Here is a 25,331-nt window from a genome sequence, read left to right on the forward strand (position 1 = left end):
GGACCCCCCCTCCCACCCACCGAGGCGGAGGGCGAGGGCGAGATCCAGATCCGGCCCGCAGATCCACCGCCGCCCGCCCGCCATGAACCCGACGCGGCCCGCGCAGGCGTCGTTCCGCGACCGCACCAACGAGTTCCGCTCTGCCGTCGAGAGCGCGCGCCGCCACGCCGCCCCTTCCTCCTCCTCCTCCTCCGCTGTCGCAGCCGCCGCGGCGAGCAGCAGCGGGAGCGGCGGCGCCGGGCCCCTCGATGGCTCGATCGCGGCCACTTCGGCGCGCTCGGAGTTCAACAACCGCGCGTCCAAGATCGGGCTCGGGATCCACCAGACCTCCCAGAAGCTAGCCCGCCTCGCCAAATGTATGATCCGCCTCCTGTTCCCTCCCGTACCCTCTTGATTCTGTCCTCGTTGCCGGTAAGTTGAATTGGTAATCTTCCGTGAGCGCTAGCGTCAGTGAGATCTCGAGATGCGATAGTTAGTTAGTAGTGATTTACTTTGTAGCGACAGATGGTTGATATGTGTGTCTTTGCTTGAGTTCTCAGTATTTCCCTGATGTTTCATTGTTTGGCGTAGATGTCTGCTGTAACCTGGTTGATCCTCGGGGTACTCATTTGCTTATCGGTACCTACTTGTGCTATTTTCTATGCGGGTATCATGATGGGTGTGCCGATGTTACTCGCAGTGATGCCATTAGCATCACGTTGCAGTGAAGCAAGCCAAGATGACCATTCGTACATGCTGCCGTGATGTGTCTTTGTTCTGTGGGTCCAAGTGTATTGAACATGAACTTATGCATACACTTTTTACACCCTCTGTGTTGCTAGTGGTTGGTTGGAGCTGCTCTGATGGTTTCAGATCAGTTTTGATACCCTTTCCAGTACTATTTTTGCCACTGTTAGAGTGAATGCGGCTGCCTATACAATTTGTTTTCGTGCTTTCTAGATGGAACCTTGTGCTTAATCGTGACAAAGAACACTCTGAGGAAGTGTGGATAGATTAGTACCAGGCTGCCAGCTTTTTGTAAGATCCAAGTTGATGGCGAATTTTACTTTTTGTGCAATACTGCGTGCATGGCCTGACTTCCTACTTGTTCATGTAATGTCTTAATGGAAGTCTGTTCTTGATGATTTAGCTGCTGTGGCCATTCATTTGTGATGCTAAGAAAATAGTTAGCAAAATCTTCAACTTCAATATTTTTCTGGACAAAATTTCTGCCTGGTTGTTGCCTCTTCTCGGTTATGGACTTATTTTCTAGTTACATCAGTTGAATCTGGCATTATATATTAATATTTTACTAAGTCTTTAATCAAATATTCTACAGTATTCTGTTATGCTATGGTGCTACCATTAAATCTAGTTATGTGCATTAGTTCTAGTGGCATTACATGTGATTATTACCACAAAACGTCATCAGTGACCTGTCATTATGAACCTCTTATCATGATGTATGCATTTATAAAGATTGTGCTATTTCTATGATAATTATATTATGAAATGAATCTTTGCAGTGGCAAAGAGGACATCTGTTTTTGATGACCCTACTGTGGAGATTCAAGAGCTGACTGCAGTTATCAAGAAGGATATCACTGCTTTGAATAGTGCTGTTGTAGACCTACAAGCTCTCTGCAATTCACAAAATGAGAGTGGGAATCTATCCAAGGACACGACTAATCATTCCACTACAGTTGTGGACAACCTAAAAAACCGCCTGATGAGTGCGACAAAAGAATTTAAAGAAGTTCTTACCATGCGAACAGAGGTCAGATGAAATTATATGCTCCTTTCCCCCCTTCTTAAAGTCTTCAATATAGATGGTTGCTTAAAGCCTTTCTTCCCTTGATGTGCAGAATTTGAAGGTTCATGAAAATAGAAGGCAAATGTTCTCCTCGTCAGCTGCAAAGGATGCATCAAATCCATTCATTCGTCAACGTCCCCTTGTTGCTAGGGATCCATCCGAGTCCTCTGTCCCCCCAGCACCATGGGCCAGCGACTCTGCATCTACACCATTATTCCAGAGGTACTGTTGCACATAGAAAACTTGATGTTTTTGTATTTTTCACCTTTCAGAAGCCATTGTAAACAAAACTTGATGATTTTGTACTTTCACCTTTCAGAAGTCATTCGAAACCACCTCATTTTAGTCCATTCATAAGCTGTTCTAGCTGTAGGTTGGGCATAAGGCTTCTAATATCACACTTGAGTCCATTCACAATCACCTTAGTTTCCCTCTATTCACTTGGTTGTCTAGTGTCTGCTATCTTGTAGGTCATATGGTACAAAAAATGACTTCTCTATAAAATTGCTCACATCTGTCGGAGTACATAGCACCAGTAGCTACTGGTCAGGAAGCTTTAGAAAACCAATCCGGGCTTGTAAAATTATTTTGTGCCAGCAAATGTAAAGTTGTATACAACCAACAACCAGATCCGCACCTCCAATCTAGTCCATGCGCATCCTTACCCATCAGTAGGCAGTAGCAGAGATGTAGCAGCCTTTCCGTTAACCTTGTTTACTACAATTAAATGTTATCAGATGTATCTGCTGGATATGAGTATTTTCTATGTTGCCAGTCTGATGGAACAGCATCATTGCTTGCTCAAAAAAAGTTAATTAATATGTTCCGGTCATTTTTTTTAGAGTGTACATGGGCTAATTCAGTGGGTGTTCGTCTTACTGTATGTATTGCTGTTTTGGCACATAAATGCGGACACATATGTTGAAACAAGCTATCCTTTTCAGTTTGTTCTCTATGCTAGACTAACACTTTTTGCATAATATATCTGTTTCCATTTTCCAACCATGTAAAATATTTCAGTGTGCTTTAAGAGCTCTACTCACAAATTTGTGCTCCTGATGATCAGGAAGAAAACTAATGGAGACCATGGAGCATCATCGTCATCCCAGCCTTTCCAGCAGCAGCAATTGGCTGTACAGCAGGACAGTTACATGCAGAGCAGAGCTGAAGCTCTACAAAATGTGGAATCGACCATCCATGAGCTGAGCAACATCTTTACACAGTTGGCAACCATGGTTTCTCAACAGGGAGAGCTAGCAATCAGGTGAACCTTCCTCACCCAAAGTTTACATACCTTATCAATCATGAGCTGAGCATTGGTCGTGTGCCTAGTTATGGTAGTTGGGTTACCTGGTATCGGCATATGAGTGGTGGCCACAAATTGACTAAATCCTTATGATAATATGATAAGTTAATTGCTAACCCTCTTAGTTTGGTAGGTTATATATTTATAGTTAGGAAGAAAAAGATGGTTTAATAGGATTGCGGATATTTTATGAATGGCCAAGCTAGTATTTGCGCCCGTGAACAGCACTGTTGTGCTGTAGCACGGGCAAGAAGTCTTTCCAATAATTATCCCATTGTGATCCAGGAAGACATAAAACAAGTTTCTAATATATCACTACTTTACACTCTCAATTCAACTTCGAATATTTGTGTTACATTTATGTTTCATTCATAGTTCCTATTGGGCTATTGGTTATAGTCTTATCTTAATGTTGCGTTTTCCATGACAGAATTGATGAGAACATGGATGAAACACTGACTAACGTCGAGGGAGCGCAGGGGCAGCTCCTGAAGTACCTCAACAGCATCTCATCGAACAGGTGGCTGATGATGAAGATATTCTTTGTGCTGATGGTGTTCCTCATGATCTTCATATTCTTCGTCGCATGATTCCTTCTGTACCATCTCGCCCCACATGCTCTGCATAGATGGCTGCTATGCGTAGTATTCTTTAATTTTTACTCATACTACTACTACACCGTGTACACAATTTTCACCCCCGGATGATAAGCAACCGTTCACCCTTTTGTGGTCATGTAAATTGGGACAAGCTCCTGCACTGACCTGTTACTCTTGAGTGGTGATATTTCCACAGTATGTTTGAAGTATTATCTCGGGACCAAACCAAACAGTAATACTCCTAGGTGATATCAATGTTTCAGAATCGCAGCTCACAATTGTTATTTGTTAGATCGCTACTGTGGGTCTGTGCTATGCTATCTACTTTCTGATTGTTCCTGCGGTCTCTGATGTATTCTCCCAATTATTAGTATTTATTACGATCCGCTGATTGCAGCCTACCTTCATGGCTGAGGCATGTTCAGGTCGGGTATCAATCTTACGATAAACATGGATGAACACTGGCATCCTGAATCTTGAATTAGACTCGTAACCATGCTTATAAATTTTCATGATCTTTTGGAACAAAAGAAAAAAAAACTCTCAGGCGACGTATCACTGTCACAGTGACACATTTCTGCTAGGTCCGTGCGTGGTTGGAGCTCTAGCTCAATTCTGCAGAAAAAACATAGCCCAGGTACGGTGCAGTCGTGTTCTTGCGACGTCACGCCTCTAGCGCGCGGCCGTGGACGTCTAGACGAGGCGGCCGTGGCACGGCACCACTAGCGCGTGGCGTGTGCAATCTGGCAATGCGTAATGCGGGACGGGTGGATAGAGTTGTAGCTAGCGATAAACCGAGCAAACCATCCCCCCTTCTCTCTCGCCTTGCGCCGCTGCTACCCTTAAACAACAAACGCCAGGCAAAGCTGCGGCGCACGCGTCTCCTCCACTCTACCTCCACCCCATCTCAAAACCCTAGAGCACCCGCGCCTCCATCCCTACCCAAATCCCAATCCCCGACCCGATCCCCGGCGGCGAGGAACCCCCCGCGCCGATTCGTCCCCGCAGATCGGCGGCCGGGCCGGATTCAGATTCGGGTTCGGGCCGGGCGCGCCTCGTTGGGGTCCCAACACCGCGTGCGGTAGGGGAGCATGGTGGGCGGGGGGAGGCGGGGTGGAGCGGCGGACGAGGTGAAGCTCAACACCGGCAACGTGTTCGCGGCGCTCGAGTCCCTCAAGAAGAAGAAGAAGGGCGACAAGGGCAAGGCGGCCGGGTCGTCGTCCTCCTCCAGGAAGAAGCACGGCGACGGGGCGGCGCAGCAGCAGGAGCCGCCGCAGAAGGAGGTCTTCTGGGCGCCCGCGCCGCTCACCACCAAGTCCTGGGCCGATGTCGAGGACGACGACGACGACGACTACTTCGCCACCACCGCGCCCCCGCGCCCCGTCTGGGGCACCGCTGGACACCGCGACGAGGCGGGGAAGGACGAGGAGGACGTCGAGGATGCTGTTCGCGCCGCCCTTCAGGAGGTCTATTTCTCCTGCTACTCCTCTATACGCCTCTTCTGGTTGATGAAATGTGCTTCGGGATGTGTTGATACCTTAGAAATGTTGTTGCTGTTTAATCTCTGCTCACCGATTAGTTGGCTAGTCAAGTATTGGCGCGAAATTGTTGGAGTGAGGCATGGAAAGTTCTGTAGGCTTACGTGTGCGTGTGTTATGCCGATTTAATTGCTACTGGTAACGAATGCATGTATCCCATTTATTTGTGCAATGCATGATCAATATGGTAATCAGTTTCCAGTGTAGGTACAGAAACGCTAAATTTCCACTGCAAAATGTTGTAGGTGTGTAACATGGCCACATGTTTGTCCTTTGATTGAACGATTGTCTTGTTGTACAGCACATGCTTAGCTGCCACCTGGCAAAATGACATGGCTCAGCTGCATAAGCGGAATTGTTAGAGTGAGGCATGGAACGTCCTACAGGCTTCGATTATTATGCCGTTTGCTTGATGTTGGTAACGGATGCAAGTATTCACTGAAGTAATCAGTTTCTATTGTAGTGGAAACGGTAATTTGCCACGGGACAATGCCATAGTTACAAGTATGCCAGTGTGATGCTTTTATCCTTTCTGTCTATTTATTGTCTTGTTGTACAGGATATGCTTAGCTGACAAATTGAGATGACGTAACTGTATATATGGAATCGGCAAATTAGTGTCCTAATGCCTGTATCTTTATTTTTGGCAATTAATGATGTTTTTCAGCAATGAGCATGAGTGTTACGCGTCCTGTTAAGGGTATATGCAGCATATTAGCAGTAAACAGTTGCAGAGGTGCTCAGGCACATAGTGCGTGCAGATTTATTCTCCCTCTTACAGTTTTAGTTCTATGGCATGCCTAGTTCTGTTTATCAGCAGTCTAAATAAGCATATAATCCTACGGCAAGCAAAGTTATTTCGTCTTACAGCTTTAGCATATAACATATTTGATTATTGTTTTCATGATGAGCCTCAGTGATGGTATTCTTAGATGTATTTGCTTCTTCATGCTGCAGGACATTGAGAGTGATGATGAGGACCTTGATGATGAGGTTGATGATGGTGCTGAGGATGAACCTGAGCATGAAGCGGAAGAAGCCGCAGTCGAACCTCCTATGAAGACAGTTGCACCCCCAACTGCACCCCCCAAAGATACAGAAAGGCAGCTATCTAAAAAGGAGTTGAAAAAGAAGGAATTAGCAGAACTTGATGCAGTATTGGCTGAGCTGGGACTCTCTGGGAATTCAAGCAATGCTGCACAGGATGGTAAGATAGTAAATGCTGCAGTACATTATGTTTCCCCCTGGTGTTCTATGGTGCTTGAATGATGCTTTGATGATCACCCTGGGTTGAAGGGAACATAAAATGCATGATACCAGTATCTCTATGTGGTTGGGTTGTTTGTATGAATTTTGTTTTCTCATGCTATATTTTCTTGCAGCTGAGAAGAAAGGCGCAAACCAAACTGGTGATGGAGAGAAAAAGGAAGATGCTCCTGCCCCTTCTGAGAGCAAGACCTCCAAGAAGAAGAAAAAGAAAGACAAGAGTTCCAAGGAGGCAAAAGAAACACAAGAAGCAGCTGATGGGTCAGAGGAGACTGCAAGTGCAGAACCTGATGAAGACACAGCTGTAGACGTGAAGGAGCGCCTAAAGAAGATGGCTTCTATGAAGAAGAAGAAATCGAGCAAAGAGATGGACACCGCTGCGAAAATTGCTGCTTCTGAGGCCGCAGCAAGGAGTGCAAGGCTCGCAGCAGCTAAGAAGAAAGAGAAGAGTCATTACAACCAGCAGCCCGTGCGGTAAATGGGCAAAAAGTTTTGAAATGCTTCTGAGTTTGATATCCCCTTGTTCGTTTTGGACTCACAATAAAACTTTTTTGAGTTGTCATCTTTATGACTGCGAAGCGCCTTTCTGAGTTTCATTTCAGAATTCATGAAAGGCCTTTGTGGTCACAAAACAGTCATGTAATTGTGCTTTGAATTGTTCATCCAATGGAACTTCATGGACAACATGGCCAGTCAGGGGTATATCGTGCTGCGTCCTGTAGTCCTGTAACCCTACTCTTGCATTGGGCTAGGCTTGTCGAAATTATCCTCAGCTTGCTTTCTTTTACCATATACATTTTCTGTTTTTATAAACATATAAACACTCTGTAATCATCCGTGGGATGGTAGCGCGTGTTCTGTTTTGCGGCTCACTGAATGTAAGAGATTTTGTAATCCATTTTTGCTACTTATAACAGTAGCGTTTGATCTCACAATTGGTCAATGGGTCATGGATAATGGATCATGGAGCTGCATCACTATACCAGTTGCAGCAGATGCTCGGGGAGGCATCTGGTATTCAGGTATTTGCTAGTCTTGTTCGAAGGACGTTTCTGTCAGAGGATAATTGTGTTGATGCTGTGCTTTATCTTTTCCTTTTATACTGAAAAAGTTGCTGTCAAATTTGTTGGAATTCTCGTGAGCCGACCGAACACTTAGACAAATTGACAGACGACAAGAGCGTTTTCTTTGACAAATTGACAGATGACAACAGCGTTTTCTTGCCTTGTGCAAGCTGGTGCAACCTGTTGCGTATTGGACAAACGATCACGCGCGTTGCGTACTGTAGCTGGGTTGCCTGGATGCAAGCAATTCATGAAGCAATGGAATGGCCAAACTGACTAAAAAGACAGTGCAAATTCGAATTTATTACAAGGCGATCTTACGAATTCAGAAATCAGAGATTAAGAGGGTGTTTGGATTCTGGAGCTAAAGTTTAGTCCGTGTCACATCAGATATTCGGATGCTAATTAGGAGGACTAAACATGAGCTAATTACAAAACTAATTGCAGAATCCCTAGGCTAAATCGTGAGACGAATCTATTAAGCCTAATTAGTCCATGATTTGACAATATGGTGCTACAGTAAACATTCGCTAATGGTGGATTAATTAGACTTAATAGATTCGTCTCGCGATTTAGCATAGAGGTTGTGAAATTAGTTTTATAATTAACCTATATTTAATACTCCTAATTAGTATCAAACATTCTATGTGATGGGGACTAAAGTTTAACCCGGGATCAAACACCCTAGACAAAAAAAAGAAAATAGAGAGAGACTGGAGGCGAAAGTTCGCCAGAGACGTGAGAAGAAATTCTGCCTTGAGGTAAAGAGGAAGGCGGCCCGGCGGCGAAACGGCCCCAGCGAAAGACAAGCATCTCTCTGGCGTCTCGCCCCGCGCCTGGGCTACTGCTACTGTCTGTGGGCACCCACCTCTCCCTTCCCCTCCTCCCTCTTCCTCTCGCCGCACGCAAATGGTCACCTAGGCGCGCGAGGCCGCCGCGCCGCAATGTCGCACTGCCCCCGCGCCTCGGCCTTCCTCGCGCCGCCGCCGCCGCTCCTCTTCCCGCGCCTCTCATTCCCCCGCCGGCGCCGGCGCCCCCGCTTCCACCCGACCTCGCGGCCCCTCCTCACCCTCGCGCGCTTCGACCCGCCGCCGCTGCTCCGCCTCAAGGTCTCCGACTCCAGCGACTCCCCCGCCGACGCCCCCCACGCGCACGCGCATCACCACAGCAACCACGCCCACCACACCCCCGCGCCGCCGCTGCTCCCGGGGCCGCGGGCCCTGATCGGCTCGCTCGCGCCAGTGTGGCGGGAGGGGCTCTTCCTCGTGCGCTGCTCCGTCTTCGCCGCCGTGGTCTCCGTCGCCGCCGCGCTCTCATGGGTCGCCCAGCTCCGGGCCCGCTCCTTCGTCGAGGCGCGCCTCCTGCCCGCGGCCTGCGCCGCGCTCGGCGAGTACCTCCAGCGGGAGGTCCGGCTCGGCAAGGTGCGCAGCGTCTCGCCGCTCGGGATCACGCTGCAGACCTGCTCCATCGGCCCGCACGCCGAGGAGTTCTCCTGCGCCGAGGTGCCCGTCATGAAGATTAGGGTACGCCCCTTCGCCAGCCTCAGGAGGGGGAGGGTCGTCGTCGACGCCGTGCTGTCCGAGCCCTCCGCGCTGGTGGCGCAGAAGAAGGATTTCTCGTGGCTCGGCCTTCCGGCGCCGTCCGAGGGCACCGTCAAGAGGCATTCGGGGGAGGAGGGCATAGACATCCGCACCAAGACGAGGAGGCTCGCGAGGGAGAAGGCCGCGGAGCAATGGAACGAGGAGAGGGATAAGGCTGCAAGAGAAGCTGCTGAGAAGGGGTACACCATTCCGAGTGGCCAATCTGTTTCTCAGTCCACTGATGAGATGATGGAGGTTGATGGGCCAACAGAAATTGGGAAGTCTAGTCCACCCCTTTGCGCTGATGAAATGCACAAGAAGGATCATCACTTGGCGACAGGCATTGACTCTGGTTCGAAGCATGCAGATTTGGAGAAATCTTTTGGTGTCAAATCACGCATTCCAGGGATCAACCTCTGGTCTAGGATGATATCAGGCCCCAGTAGGCTCAGGTACAGGAGAAAGGCTCACAGTAAGGTGGTGCCAGATGCTGACAATTCTTCTCAGCAAAGGATTCTTAGACGCAGTGCGGATGCTGCTGTAGCATATTTTCAGAGCACAGGTCACAGTAATATTGATGATTCATCCCCTGGCCCAGGAAAAAGCTCATCGGATGGAGGTCGTGCCAATGTTGGTGGAAGTGAATTCACTTCAAATGATAAAACTGTTGGCAGCTCTGAGATTGCATCAACTAGTTTGGCTGAATCACCTTTGGATAATCAACAATCTAGTCAGTGTAGATCATGTAATTTGGATAACAATGTGTTACTATGCCACCATTCGGAAGGTCTGCAGATAGGTCAGGTGACTCAGGCCAACTTCCCCCAAGGCCCTGTACTGGAGAGATTTGAGAATCCTTTTGAAAATAAATTTGTTCCTCACCGAGAAACTATTTTTGGGAATTTTGGTTCATGCACGCATGCTCACAACTGGGTGCCATTTTGGCCTTTCCAATTAAAGGGGTTCCTTGTCCGTTTTAATGCACCGTGTGCATCTCTGGATGTTCAAATTCAGAAATTGAAGTCACAATTTGCTATTGGTCCTGGAGATATCTCTGCTGAACTTACAGAAGGGGTTAGCCAGATCCCTTCTGGTGGTGTTCAGCATGCACTTCCCATTACCCTTGATTCAGTTTATTTCAATGGAGGGAACTTGATGCTTCTGGGATATGGTGATCAGGAACCCAGGTATGACCTCTTTATTTTCCATCTCATTTCAAATATGTGCTCTTGTGTAGTTCCCTTAACCCCCCCTCCTAGCACATTGTTTCCAATCAACTTACAACACTGAACAATAAATATTCTCAACTTAGGCTTTCATATTCATATTAATATATCATTCTGAACTTAGGCTTTCATATTCATATTAATATACCATTCTCAACTTAGGCTTTCATATTCATATTAATATATCTTATAACCTGGTGATACTATTACCACTCCACAATAAAATTACTAAAGCATAGCACTCACAGAGTCAGGGTAGAGTATGCAGAATGCGCTGTAATTTATCATACCTTAGTCTGTTAACACAATTTTGTAGGTGGATGTAGGTTTTGATCCTTTGAAACTAATTTCAGCTTAAAGTGCTACGACTTTGATCTTATCCAGTATTAACATTTTGAAGTGATCCCACTAATTAGTTTGGACTGATGGCCTGTGTTGTACTGTAGAGAAATGAAGCATGCTAGCGGACACGTTAAGTTTAAAAACAGTTATAATCGTGTACACGTGCATGTAACTGGGAACTGCATGGAGTGGAGGCAAGACCGGACTTCTCAAGGAGGGGGTTATCTTTCTACAGATGTTTTCGTTGACATAGCTGAGGAAACATGGCATGCTAATCTCAATGTAGTCGATGCATTTGCTCCGGTAATGCAACTACTTCTATGATTTCTGGTTGATCGTAATTTATTAATTCTCTGCCAGCCAAACAAAAGATGTTGGAAGTTTAGTTTCTTTGTTGAAAGGGAGTTTTCATGTGCAGCTGTTTGAAAGGATTTTAGAAATACCTGTTGTTTGGCACAAAGGAAGAGCTACTGGTGAGGTACTTCCCCTTTTCCTACTGCTTGCATTGATTTATACCTTCATATTTTTGAAGACAAGTTTTGATATGTGACTTTGGCATGCGCTGGGAGAGTGGCTGAACTTAATAGGGTTTACTGTTAGCTACGTCAAGACATCCATGTCTCATGGAAGCTTTCTTATGTCATGCTTGACCTTTAATGTGCTTATGAGAACATTTTGACTTTTCCTCTTACAGGTGCATATCTGTATGTCAAAAGGTGATAGTTTCCCAAGCATTCACGGTCAGATTGATGTCAAAGGCCTAGCTTTCCAGATATTGGATGCCCCATCATCATTTTCAGTATGTTTACGTTTAACCCCATTTGGTCTATAGAATATAGAAATGTTAGTGCTGGCAACATTGCAAAGTGCATTTACCACTTTTTAATAGTAAGCCTGAATACATTCAGGATATAGTGGCAAAACTATCATTTCGTGGTCAAAGAGTATTTTTGCACAATGCAAGTGGATGGTTTGGTGATGCTCCAGTTGAAGCTTCTGGAGATTTTGGACTAAATCCTGAGGACGGAGAGTTCCATCTAATGTGCCAGGTACTGTAAAATGTCCTAGCTGAGGCTTATGTTATACACAGAGTTTCTAAAATAATGCTTAAACCGTTTTTGATAATTTTGATTCTCTTATCAGGTTCCATCTGTTGAAGTTAATGCACTTATGAGGACAATGAAAATGAAACCTCTTATGTTCCCGGTACAACATACCCTCTCTCCGTCCCTCCCTGTCCCTGTCCCTCTCCCTCTCTGGTGCTGCAAGATTTTTTTGGTATGATTATTTCAGTTCAGCATGCAGCTGGGTTGATCTCTTTTCACTCAGCTGCCTGGTAATATATGGAAATGTCGTAGATGGTTCAACTTTAGTATGCTAGAAATAAAATTTAAATATACTAGTGTCAACTAAGACAAATAAGGCAATGATATTATTGATTAGTTTTGTAAAAAGAAGAATATCAAATTGCAAATTAGTTTTGCGCTGCCTTATTCAATGTGAGAATTTAACTACTAAAGGTCATATATGGAATTTGCTAAATTTAACTAAACATGTCTTGTAGAATAGATAACTAGATTTTGATATATTCTCTATTTGTAATAACTAGATTTTGATATATATTCTCTGTTTGTACGGTCCTCATTGTCTGGACAAATAATAAACTGGCTAACCCATTTCAGTTGCTATTGGCGACTAAATTCATTTATTTGTCTGGGCACAGTTGTTATTCTCCATCTCAAAAAGGAAAAAATACACAACATCAAATTACTTTGGTTCTTAGGATAAAAAGAAATATCTTCTGGATGAAGCAAAATGAATAGTTTAAATTAACATTACAGGCTATGGATTTGACCCTTTTTTTGTAAGCAATACTTTGGAATAGTCCCTAGTTATGGTGTAATGTGTTTAAGCACATTTGCGCCTCATGTTTCTGTTTGACCTTTTTAAGACTTGACTTCTGATACAATAACCTAATCTTTTCAGTTGGCTGGTGCTGTTACTGCTGTATTTAACTGTCAAGGACCCCTTGATGCTCCTGTTTTTGTTGGAAGTGGGATTGTCTCAAGGAAGTCTCTTTCAATATCTGGTATGCCGCCATCTGCAGCTTCTGAAGCTGTGATGCAAAACAAAGAGGCTGGTGCAGTTGCTGCATTTGACCATATTCCATTCTCTCATGTATCTGCCAATTTCACATTCAACCTTGACAACTGTGTGAGTACAAATATAGCCATAATTCTTGCTTTTGGAAGTCTACGATTTAGCGACTATTTTCTCTCTCTTAGTTATCACCCCTGGATGCAGGTTGCTGATTTATATGGCATTAGAGCATGCCTATTGGATGGTGGAGAAATTCGAGGGGCTGGTAATGCATGGATTTGCCCAGAGGTATTATTGTTACACAGTGTCTTACACTCTTACTCTTCTAGTCTGTCATTTTTCTGTGTTTTGAGTCAGACCAACCTCTTTCTACTTCTACCACGGTGGCTTCAGTTTGTGCTAAATCGTCTGATCATTGTTCATTGCACACTCTACACTGAGAACAAAGTGAACGGTTTTGGATTATGATGTATAGATGATGATATAATAACTATTCAAAAGATGAAAATGTGTATGAAATAATATAATTAAGTATATCCGCAAAGGGTGTTCATTAGGTCCATATGATGTTCACAACTTTTGACATTCTACAAATGTGGTTGGCACCCAGCAAAGTCATTCTATTGATCGTTTCCCTGGGGTTGCAGTGAATGCTCATTGTTAAGAACCTAGCAAACAACAACAAGCTACATCCTTTCCTTCTTTCTGTTAAAGTTCCTAACAAATAGAACAATAGCAATGTGCTCCTATGAAGGCAGGCATAAATTTGCAATACTGCTACTTTAATCCATTATAGATAACCTAGCATTTCTCAGCAATGCAAGTAATCACATTATGTAAAATATAATTATAGATTTCAATCTTTACAGGGGGAAGGTGATGATTCTGCTATGGATATTAATTTGTCCGGGACCATTTTACTTGATAAAGTTTTGCATCGTTACATTCCTGGAGGAATCCAGCTGCTTCCACTCAAAATTGGAGAGCTCAATGGAGAGACTAGACTTTCTGGCTCCCTTATTAGACCGTGAGTATCTTAAATGTAGCGTCTTCTGTCTAACAAGGAGGCTTAATATTTCTTTTATCTTCTAACAACAATAAATCTATTACAGGAAGTTTGACATCAAGTGGGCTGCACCAAATGCAGAAGACTCCTTTTCAGATGCACGTGGCAATATTGTTATTGCACATGATTATATTATGGTCACTTCATCATCAGTTGCCTTCGATTTAAATACTCGAGTTCAGACATCATATATTGATGATTACTTACTGAACAAGGGTACTTATCAAATGAACAAAATTATGCCACTAATTGTGGAGGGTGTTGATTTGGATTTGCGTATGCGAGGCTTTGAGTTTGCTCATATAGCCTCCTCAATACCTTTTGATTCACCACGACCATTGCATTTGAAAGCATCTGGAAGGGTCAAATTTCAAGGAAAGGTCATGAAATCTAGCAATATAGCTGATGACAAAATCAAGGGTGTTCTGGAAAGTAACATTGATCAAAATAAGGTTGAGACTGATGTGTCAAAGCTTGTTGGCAACATATCTCTATCAGGAATAAAACTCAACCAACTGATGCTAGCGCCACAATCTACTGGCTTCCTTTCCGTATCACGGGATTCTGTGATGGTAATTACTTATCAAACTGTTTGTTTTCTTGTTATCATCTTCCACATTCAACTTCTTTTGCCTCTAGATTATACTGTAATCAAATTCAGAGCCGCCCGCCCCCCCCCCCCCCCCCCCCCCCCCCCCCCCGCATGCATATTGGTTTTGCGTAGTTGAAGGCAAGATTGGAAGCAATGATGGTACTATGTGCACAAATAGATGAACCATAGCCTTTAAAGAAAGTTTATTTATACTTGCTATATCTATATTTGACCTTTTCAAATAATAGATATCCCCTATTTGCTTTGCTACAAAATTCAACAGGAAAGTTTTAAATACAGCAAGGATAGAAGTTCTGAATAATCCATATCCTCCATTTCCTTTCTGATAGTTACTGTATTTATGGTACTTCAGATTACATTTCAGCAATGCCATTCTTGACATGGTACTCAGAAACTTTGTGAAACGGTTTTTATTGAAATAACAGCATATCATAATTTTGAGACTTAAGAATCTTTAGTTCCATGTACACTCAACCGATTTTACACAAAACGAATCTTGTCTTCTTGGATGCATGAGTTTGATAGTTTTCCACATGAAGTTTTGCTCTAAAAATTGGACAGAGCATGCAATCATGTTTGTTATATATCGATTTCAGTATTGTATCTGTATGGACTTCACTGTGGTTCCTGTCCATTTTCCCCCTTACAATCTCTATTCCCTGGTCAAGCAGTTGAATGCTACTGGCAGGCCTGATGAAAATTTTTCCATAGAAGTGAATGGACCATTGTTTTCCACTACAAACGAGGCTATTCAAGATGTGAGGCTTCTGTCAGTTTTCCTCCAAAAGGGGCAGCTGAGATCTAATATCTGTTATCATCCTGAGAATTTGTCCAGTCTAGAGGTACAATTTGACATGTTTATATTTTGCTTTCCAATGGAGTGTTTGGAGCACCATAGATCTTAGGAGGCTATTCAAACTTTAAAAATCAGATTTTATTGAGCCTTGTTTCCTGGTTTTAAGGTTCGGAATTTGCCACTTGATGAGTTGGAATTTGCTTCATTGCGTGGATTTGTTCAGAAGGTACTGTTGCTTTAATTATACTTATTATGTTTTTTTTCTTTTTGTGTAGTGCAATGGCAGGTTTTGTACTATGATCTTTGTGTTACGCATGTCTTGATCGCTTTGGTTGGTTCTGCTCTGTATCATGTACCTATAACTAAATTACTGGCATATCCAAGTTTGGATACATCTTATCTGTTAATACCATCCAGTTCTAGTAAGTTTTTCCGCATGTACTTTGAATAGGATATTGTAGACATATAGGCTGAATCCGAAAGCTTCAAAATTATTAACCTTTGTTACCGTGGGGCAATCCACTATTAATGTCTGACGTGACATTTTTTTAATTGCAGGCAGAACTTCAGCTTAATTTCCAGAAAAGAAGAGGTCATGGTTTGTTATCAGTAATTCGTCCCAAATTTAGTGGCATGCTTGGTGAAGCACTTGATATAGCTGCTAGATGGAGTGGTGATGTTGTGAGTATTTCTTTCCAATTTTTCTTTGTATTTTGAGCCTTGTATGTTACTACCATATGTTGTGTATTGTCCCTCTAGAAAATGTTTGATGTATTGGTGTCCAGTATTTTACATTGTATTGCCACTTGTTGACTGTTGAAAAGTGTTTGTGAGGAAACTTCACTCATAAACTCATCCTTGGTGGAGTGTATACTGGATATGCACCCCTAAGAAACAACTCACTTTATGCTTTAAATCTCTGAAACATACTCTTCTTTGGACCTGTATTACTTGCAGCAATTATCGTTAGTTGTACTCTGCTTTTGATCTCTCAGTCATGGTAATTTGCAGTAGTTAGCACAGACTAATTACTGTATAGTGCAGATCTATTCTGCATCCATAGGTTTTTCTTGACACCATTTATCCATTTCTAGTGAGGTTTGTATTTGATTTTAATCACTATTTTGGAACCGTCTCACTAACCTTTTTTTTGTATTTTTAATACACAGATTACTATGGAAAAATCTATCTTGGAGCAAGCTAAAAGCAAGTATGAGCTTCAAGGGGAGTATGTTTTCCCCGGAACACGTGATAGATTTCCTGTGGAAAGTCAGAGTAATGGGTTTATAGAGAAAGCAATGGGAGGCCATCTTGGTAGCATAATGTCTTCGATGGGTAGGTGGAGGATGAGACTAGAGGTTCCTGGTGCTGAAGTAGCTGAAATGCTTCCTTTAGCAAGGCTTCTTTCACGAAGTACAGACCCAGTTATTCGTTCTAGATCAAAGGTACACATTTGGTCCTTGAATTCCCCTCTTTTCTTTGGTTGGACAAAATACTTGTTGGTGTTTATGGTTGATTAGATGGCCCTGGGCCATATAACTCTCCATTTGTTTTCAGGAACTTTTTATGCAATGTCTGCAATCTGTTGGGTTCAATGCTGAAAGTCTTCGTGATCAGCTAAAGGTATTGTACTGAAAATAGTGATTTTAGCCGAGTAGATTCACAGGCTTAGGGGTTGATGCCTTGTCCAATGCTGTCTCATGATGACATTGATTCTTTATAGTAAACTTTTTCACGTTACTTGTTCCAGGCATTAGAAATGTATCATGATTGGTTGGACGACGACACAATGGAAGATATAACACTTCCTGGCTTAGCTGAACTGACAGGCTATTGGCGTGGCTCTCTTGATGCCAGTGGGGGTGGTAATGGGGATACTATGGTGAGCATGTTCAGAAATTGACTCCTTGTAGTAGTCTTTCTGTTAGGATTCCTATAACAAATGAGAAGAGGCATTATTGTTTTCCATTTGTTTCCTTCCAAGCATTTGTTTTGTATATGTGTTAATGGCTTACTGGCTTGCTTCCTTTATATTCTTTTGTATCCCTTACTTCAACAGGATATTTTTTCCTAGAATTATTATGGTTTAATATGTGCTGCATGTACATGTAGATTCATAACACGTTTATGTACTGCAGGCAGATTTTGATTTCAGTGGTGAAGATTGGGAATGGGGAACTTACAAGACCCAGCGTGTTCTCGCATCTGGTTCATTCAGCAATAATGATGGCCTGCGTCTTGATAAATTGTTTATTCAGAAAGATAATGCCACCCTTCATGCTGATGGGTCGATTCTTGGGCCACTAACAAATCTTCACTTTGCTGTGCTTAACTTCCCAGTTGGTCTTATACCAGCTTTAGTTCAGGCTATAGAATCATCAACCACAGACTCCATTCATTTTCTGAGGCAATGGTTGACACCCATTAAAGGTATTTTGCACATGGAGGGAGATTTGAAAGGTACTCTTGCAAAACCAGAATGTGATGTTCGAATAAGGCTGCTTGATGGCACTATTGGAGGCATCGATCTTGGAAGAGCAGAAGTATTAGCTTCTGTTACCCCTACAAGCCGTTTCGTATTTGATGCAAATTTCGAACCAACCATACAAAATGGACATGTAAACATTCAAGGTAGTATCCCAGTCACTTATGTAGACAGCAGCTCGACAGAGGAAAGTCTGGAGGAGGAAGATGGGAAACAAGGTATCATAAGAATCCCTGTTTGGGCAAAAGACAGAGGAACACCGAATGAGATCAGTGAAACAAGAATTGTGAGAGACAAGACGGAGGAGGGCTGGGAATTTCAATTAGCTGAAAGCCTGAAAGGTTTAAGTTGGAACATGCTAGAACCAGGTGAAGTGAGGGTAAATGCAGATATAAAGGATGGGGGTATGATGTTGATAACTGCTTTGAGTCCTTATGCAAACTGGCTTCAAGGCTATGCTGATGTTCTCCTCCAGGTATTTCATTATTTTTTAATTCCTATTATTCAATTAGTGGCAATCTATGACTAGTTGGTCGATCTTTAGTTTTTTCACTTTTGCTCAGCTACAGCATGCAATTTGCTATTCAAGCATAAGTATTGTGCTTATACTTTATATACTGGTTCTTTTGTTGTACTTGAAACCTTTAGAATATCTTTTTTTTTCCTATGGATCTAACGTGAAACTGTGTTGTTGATATTTTCCCATGTGTTTTCTTTATCAAGGTTAAAGGCACAGTTGATCAGCCTGTTGTTGATGGGTCTGCAACATTTAACCGAGCGATTGTGGATTCTCCTTTCCTTCGGACACCATTGACAAATTTTGCTGGTACCATTCATGTCATATCCAACAGACTATGCATCAGTTCCATGGAAAGCAGGGTTGGGAGGAAAGGGAGATTGTCGATGAAAGGGACCTTACCTCTGAAAAATAGCGAGCCATCTGCCAACGACAAGATTGATTTGAAATGTGAAGTTCTGGACATACGAGCAAAAAATATTTTGAGGTCATTGTGGTTTCTTTATCCTTTTATTTATACAGGATTGCATACTAGTAAATGCTTCAAGTTATAGGGTATATGCTTCAGTCTAAAATACACACTCCCTCTGATTGCAAATGTAGGTCATTTTAGACTCATGCACAAGAATTAAAAAGGTAGGACAAATGATCTTATTGCCCTCCATTTATGCTGCATTGGGAGAGATGGCTGATTTGTTTAGGAGAGTGGTAGCATTTATTAAGCAAGGGCAATGGAGGAAGAAAATAGAAAAAAAATTACCTATGAGTTATAGGATAACTTGAATTTAGAGAATAGTTGAGAAGGTTAGTACAACCTACTTTTGCAATTGGACAGAGTACCATTTGTGACATCAATTTTTGTTAGACATATATATATATATATATATATATATATATATATATATATATATATATATAAAATTTGACACAACATGTGTGTGCGCGCGTGCGTGCGCAGGCTACTTTTTTCCACTAAATGCTCAGGTGTTCCTAACCGTTGCTTAGTGGCACTGGCATTAAAGGAGGGGGGGGGGGTTATACATTCAGTAGTTACGTAAGTTGAGATTCGAGCTTCTTAGTCTTGGTAGTTTTAGGAATCCTGGGCTGGGCATGATAATAGTGTAATCGGTACTATCTTTCAAGATCAGTTTAATGCATTTGCAATAATATGTTGACCTTACATGCATCTCATAAATGGGTTGGGTAAATCGATGCTGGCTGTAGAATACTTCCTCTTGTCACAAATAAGTGATGGTTTGGCATCGACATGGTCTGTGATACATAACTTTGACTAATACTTTTTGTTACTCCCTACGTTTCAAATTGTAGGTCGTTTTGGCTTGTCTAGATCCATATATATAATTATGCATCTAGACATACACTATATCTAGGTGCTTAGTAAAACATATGCACCTAGAGAAGCCAAAACGACCTACAATTTGGGACGGAGGGAGTACATATTTATAAACATAGCAATAGTACATTTCGAATCAAATATACTTGTATCATTTTCAAATATTCAAACTAACAAATAAAAAAATATTTCGTAACCAAAGTTTGAAATGGTTTACTTAAGACAACCACAAGACGTCACTTTTTTTCACTAGAGGGAGTAATGTGTAGGACCTTTCATTGTGGAGTTATGGTGCCTTAACATTTGCTTTTGTTTTGACTTATGCAGTGGCCAAGTAGACAGCCAGCTGCAAGTCACAGGCTCAATTTTGCGACCAGATGTCTCTGGGATGATCCGGTTGAGTCACGGTGAAGCATATTTGCCTCATGATAAAGGCAACGGTGCTGCTGCCACTAGGTTGGCGTCAAACAAGTCAAGCTATCTTGTTTCTGGTTTTGAACAATCAACCACTTCGCAGGATGTCTCACGCATTCTGGGGTCACTGTCAACATCACCAGACAGTAAGTATTCCGCTAAATTTGAGCTTCACTAATTTTGCAACCAAAGACTCTTGCATGTAAGTACACCACAAACAGTGCAATCCAGTTCTGGCATTAACAAATGGCATAATTTTACCTTTATCCCATTTTTCTCCATTACTTTTGTTGTTTCCTTCACGAGCCAACTGAAGCTGTGCATCTTATCTTAATATGTCTAGGGGAACAATCGGACACAGAAAGGACTCTTGAGCATGGAAGCTTTAAGCCAAACATTGATGCCCGGCTAAATGACCTGAAGCTTACCTTGGGACCAGAATTAAGGATTGTTTATCCTCTAATTTTGAATTTTGCTGTCAGCGGTGACCTAGAGCTTAGTGGGATGGTTCATCCAAAGTACATAAGACCTAAGGGTATCTTAACATTTGAAAATGGTGAGGTCAACCTGGTAGCTACTCAAGTAAGCCTAACTGCCCTAAGACCTTGTTTAGCATATCTTCATTTTATCGAAGTATACATTCGATTCAATATTGTTATAATGGTTTTACACTCTGTACTCAATTGCAGGTTAGATTAAAAAACGATCATTTAAATGTAGCAAAATTTGAGCCTGATCTTGGTTTGGATCCTGTTCTCGATCTCGTTCTTGTTGGATCTGAATGGCAATTCAAAATCCAAAGTCGAGCAAGCATGTGGCAAGACAATCTGGTGGTAACATCAACACGTTCCGTGGATCAGGATGTTCTGTCACCTAGTGAGGTGAGTCTGCTACAATGAGTAATAATAACTGAGTGACTTTACTGTAGGACTGATAATACCTTGCTTTGGTTTCAAATTTTCAACTATTGCACAATAAGGTGACACTGCATATGTTTATGTACCTCTTGCTGAGTGTCTGCTCATTCCATTTGAGACGACTGCAGGAAGATTAGAGTCATTGAAGAATTGGCTTGCTGCACTATTTCCCCATCATATGTTAATATGGAGCTCGTAAACCTGCTTTCTTTGTCTTTTAGGCTGCAAAGGTTTTTGAGTCACAGCTTGCAGAATCGTTATTAGAAGGTGACGGACAGCTTGCATTCAAGAAGCTTGCAACTGCAACGCTTGAAACTTTGATGCCAAGGATTGAGGGCAAGGGTGAGTTTGGACAGGCACGGTGGCGGCTTGTTTATGCTCCGCAGATCCCAAGTTTACTATCTGTGGACCCAACAGTTGATCCACTAAAATCACTGGCAAACAATATCTCTTTTGCCACGGAGGTGGAAGTGCAGCTTGGAAAACGCCTTCAGGTATAAATATTGTTCTTAAAAAGGAAATAGTTAGATTTTTCAGCCAGATAAGGTGCAATGTGTTGTAACACTGGTCCGAATAGAAACTGACCTAATTGCTGTGCTCGATGTGCAGGCCTCTGTCGTCAGGCAAATGAAAGATTCAGAAATGGCGATGCAGTGGACGCTGATATATCAGCTAACTAGTAGGCTCCGTGTTCTCTTCCAGTCTACCCCATCCAATAGGCTTCTCTTCGAGTACTCAGCCACATCGCAGGATTGATTCATTTTTGCCATTGCATGCAGCAAGAACACCGGGCGTAGCAGCTGTGCTACACAAAGATTAGGTCCCCTGATTAATTGTTTTTGTAGATATGCAAGTTTTGACAAGGAGCTGTACGTGTACATTTGCTCTGTGGTAGTTACATTCTTTCTCGGAAACAAAGTTTCTGAGGCTGTAAATAATAGGTAGCGATCTTAGCGTCGGTTGTAAAGAAACACATGTATAAACAGAAATGCTATGTACCGGGCGTCCGATGCGAGCTATGCACATCGGACGCATGTAGCACACTGGCTAGGCAAGGGCATTGATGATAACAAATCACCGGACCTGAAGTTTTATTCCATTCTAATTAACAGCTGCTTTTCATGTCCGACTAACCTTGCTCGCTTGAGCTTCTTACAATGGCTGCAGATGCGTGACAGCCGATCAGCTGCTGGCCCAAAACACGTATGAATACTCTGTTTTCATCCAATTTGGCTGCCGATGCTGCTGTTTGGCTGTGGCTGTGGTTGGCTGCCGCAGCTGCAGCACAGCCGTGAAAATCTGAACCGAACTGACGTGTTGCTACATGTTGTTCCTCTCCACCAAGCTCGCTCCCTCCCTATCTCTTCCCGCACTCCTGTAGGCTCCTCCTCCACCCCAGGTAGAACAAGACCACTCTATCTCTCTCTCCATGAGTGACCATTGAATCTTGATCTGCCATAAATGGAGCACGGAAGCTCCACCACGGTTGAGTAGCAACTCAATCAAAGGACACCATTTTGGGCATCTAGTTCGAGCATGAAGGTGGAGAGGTCGATTTGAGCACCTAGACCCACAAGCTCGGATGCGTTTCAGGCAAGTAAAATTGGATGTTACAACAACCTATTTAAGATGTTGCATTATTTGTTTAGTTTATTCTTGCTCTATTCTTCTTTTGTTGGGGATTTGTTCCCAATTCCATCTATGTGTTCCAAGATGTTGCGGGCATTATATTTTAATGTCGCAATATAAATTATGCTTGTAATATGTTTGTAACATTGTAATAGAAATTTTCATGGTGGTGGATGTTGCATTAGTTAATTTGAGATGTTACAATAGGGGATTTGTGATGTTGCAACTTGAAATAGATGATTTTGGATGTTCCAATATTTTTTGTTTGGGCTATTGCGGTAGGTGAGTTAGGATGTTGCAATAGTTGATTTTGGATGCTGCCGCTTTTGAAGTTAATTTGGGAAGGTGCTCCGAGGAGAACTAGAATATTAACGATTTTGTGGTGATGAGAGACATATTTAATGGGATTCGAGCGGTCAAACAAAGGAGATGTGGAAAAGGAAAGTAACCGATCGAATGTTGCATGCAACACGAGTTGATGTTTCGGTGGGAAATTTTTCTAATTTTAATCCAACGGTTGTAGCAGCGTCCGATGTCCGGACGCTACTAGCTCCAATAAATAAATGAAGGACCTCGCCCGATCTCTGCTGCATCTCTGCTGCATCGCCGTCCATATGTGGAATTGGCTTTTGTTGCGGACTAGTTAGAAAATGTGCTTGTGTGCCTATGGTTTGACGTGTGGTGGTTTGTATCAGTTTGGTGTAGTTTTGTATGATACAAATCTATTAATACCCTTCCCATAGTCATATCTACTCACAACTTCAAGTTCCAACAATGATGGGTCGACATCAATCAATTCTTTCGACTCTCTATCTTTGATGGCACTACGTTTAGCGATATATCGTTGTCAGCTTCTGAGATTGAGGCTAGCTTAGTGACATTTTTCTTTTGCTACCTGAATGCCCATGTTACAAGGGTACTCGATGCATTCTTTTCTCCCGGACTATCCATCAAAGTTCAAACTGTCAAACGGAAATTAAATATGCCTTTTGTACTGGTTACTGGTGCTTTCGGTGGGTTAAATGATGAAATATTAAAATTAGAAACGGTAATATAAACTTGAAACTTGGTTTTGAGATTGTAACATTAGTTTAGTTTTAGACATTGTGACATTAGTTTATTTTTAGGCTACCGTGTAGTATATACAATTACTTTCGTAATCGCAAATCCACTTAAGGCCTCATTTGGAAACATGATAATTCTCTTTGATCCATGCGTATTGTGAGGAACTGAGGTGAAAATAAGTTTATTTTCCTCTCTAATTTACATGTATGAGGAGGAAATGCGTTTATCCAAACAAGATCGTAATCTCGTTGAGCTCCATAGTATGGTAACTCGAGCAGAAGACATCACTAATGCATCAGACTAGTTACACATGGGCATAGACATCAAACAGACAAATTCTCCAAACCAGTTCCTTTGTTTCGCTTTCGGATGAGGAATGTGCTCTACTTTCCAAAATGGGAACCTTTTTCTATGGAGAAAACAAAGCTTGGGGAACATTGTAAACGATTTTAGAAATTGTTTGGATTTTTTAAAAAACTATTTTTTCAAAGTTTCATAGATTAGTAAAGATTAGATTCATAGAAACTTTGACTAAAATATTCCATCTAGAAAATAATTGTATAAAGGTGAACAAATCAACTTGTATAAAGATTAGATTCATAGAAATTTTGACTAAAATATTCCATCTACAAAATAATTGTATAAAGGTGAACAAATCAACTTGTATAAAGAAAATTGTTTTTTATAAACAATAAAAATAGAGAAACAAAGAGGATAGAGATGCCGGGTGATGACATTAAAAAATGAGACATTAAAAAATGAGACGTGAAACGAGAGAAATTGATATAGAGTGAGAACATACCATAGATGTTCTGACCCTAATCATCATGCTACACTTTGAGCAGTTAGTTGTGGGGAGAAGTTGTGTTCTAGCAAACACTTTAACATACAAACTTAAAAGAAAACTTTTACTAGACAGATCTACATATTAATGCCTCTCTCAGAATCCAACGAACATAACCCCCCTCACCGCACCCACCCACCCACCGAACTTCCATCCACGGAATAGGGAAAAACACAAAATTAAGCATTCAAAGTACAAGAAGCGTGCATATAGTCAAGGGTGATGTTACCTTTTATTAGAAAGTTTTAAATGTGTATTACCATTCAAGGCGGCGACCGAACGATGCCTATTTGTAGTTTTAGATACCATGAATAAAACTTTAAGTGCACCTGCAAACTCTATTCTTGTGATTGTTAATGCACGATCACTGTGACACAAGAGCTTATTCTACCCCAAATTCTATAAATCCCGGCAAAAAATAAAAATGCCTGATTTCCCTCTCTAAGTTAATAGAGAGAAGAAAATCCACTGGATACGTGCATCGTAAATCCTTAGAGGTGGGAGGTACCTATAATTCCAGGCCATAGCTTTCTCCATGAGGAAAAAAAATATAAAGAAAAATGAGGGTTCTCTTCTCATAGAAGAAATTGTAGGAAAAGAACCAACAAGCCTGGCTAATTACAAATCTCCTTTTTTTTTTGGGCAAATCTCCTTTGCAAAGTTTGCTTCGCTCACTGATGCGCGCCTCGAAGCCCGCCCAAACCCCGGAAGCGGCGACCCCTCGTCATCTCCGTCCAATATAGATCGGACGGCACATGTTCCCGCAACTCCCTCCCGCACCCCTCCCCTTCTCTCACTCGCCAGTTAGCTGTACCCCA

The 25,331-nt window shown here is 42.3% G+C and overlaps 3 protein-coding genes across 4 annotated transcripts; all 3 read left to right on the forward strand.

Annotated features, from left to right (window-relative positions):
- The first annotated feature begins 6 nt into the window (after positions 1–6).
- Positions 7–3,988, forward strand: LOC101758540 (syntaxin-32). The gene is made up of 5 exons (XM_004968362.2): positions 7–356; positions 1,506–1,756; positions 1,845–2,014; positions 2,859–3,056; positions 3,529–3,988. The coding sequence occupies exons 1-5, from the start codon at positions 83–85 to the stop codon at positions 3,686–3,688; spliced, it is 1,053 nt and encodes a 350-aa protein (XP_004968419.1). The 5' UTR covers positions 7–82; the 3' UTR covers positions 3,689–3,988.
- A 505-nt stretch (positions 3,989–4,493) lies between these two features.
- On the forward strand, positions 4,494–7,433 carry LOC101758946 (nucleolin). Its single transcript, XM_004968363.4, has 3 exons — positions 4,494–5,163; positions 6,193–6,442; positions 6,618–7,433. The coding sequence occupies exons 1-3, from the start codon at positions 4,789–4,791 to the stop codon at positions 6,977–6,979; spliced, it is 987 nt and encodes a 328-aa protein (XP_004968420.1). The 5' UTR covers positions 4,494–4,788; the 3' UTR covers positions 6,980–7,433.
- A 948-nt stretch (positions 7,434–8,381) lies between these two features.
- LOC101753840 lies at positions 8,382–22,101 on the forward strand. 2 transcript variants are annotated; one of them, XM_004971662.4, is made up of 23 exons: positions 8,389–10,332; positions 10,818–11,016; positions 11,132–11,191; positions 11,408–11,512; positions 11,622–11,762; positions 11,857–11,919; positions 12,700–12,927; positions 13,018–13,101; positions 13,683–13,840; positions 13,926–14,451; positions 15,164–15,334; positions 15,455–15,514; positions 15,847–15,969; positions 16,458–16,733; positions 16,846–16,911; positions 17,039–17,170; positions 17,427–18,248; positions 18,497–18,777; positions 19,972–20,204; positions 20,402–20,640; positions 20,748–20,939; positions 21,197–21,469; positions 21,585–22,101. In XM_004971662.4, the coding sequence occupies exons 1-23, from the start codon at positions 8,510–8,512 to the stop codon at positions 21,729–21,731; spliced, it is 6,402 nt and encodes a 2,133-aa protein (XP_004971719.1). In that variant the 5' UTR covers positions 8,389–8,509; the 3' UTR covers positions 21,732–22,101. The 2 variants fall into 2 exon arrangements, with proteins under 2 accessions (XP_022682992.1, XP_004971719.1); XM_022827257.1 differs by lacking the exon at positions 21,585–22,101 and having other exon boundaries at positions 8,382–10,332; positions 21,104–21,221.
- The last annotated feature ends 3,230 nt before the right edge of the window (positions 22,102–25,331 follow it).

The sequence above is a fragment of the Setaria italica genome, chromosome V (genome assembly GCF_000263155.2).
Source record: "Setaria italica strain Yugu1 chromosome V, Setaria_italica_v2.0, whole genome shotgun sequence".
In the NCBI taxonomy this organism is placed as follows: domain Eukaryota; kingdom Viridiplantae; phylum Streptophyta; class Magnoliopsida; order Poales; family Poaceae; genus Setaria; species Setaria italica.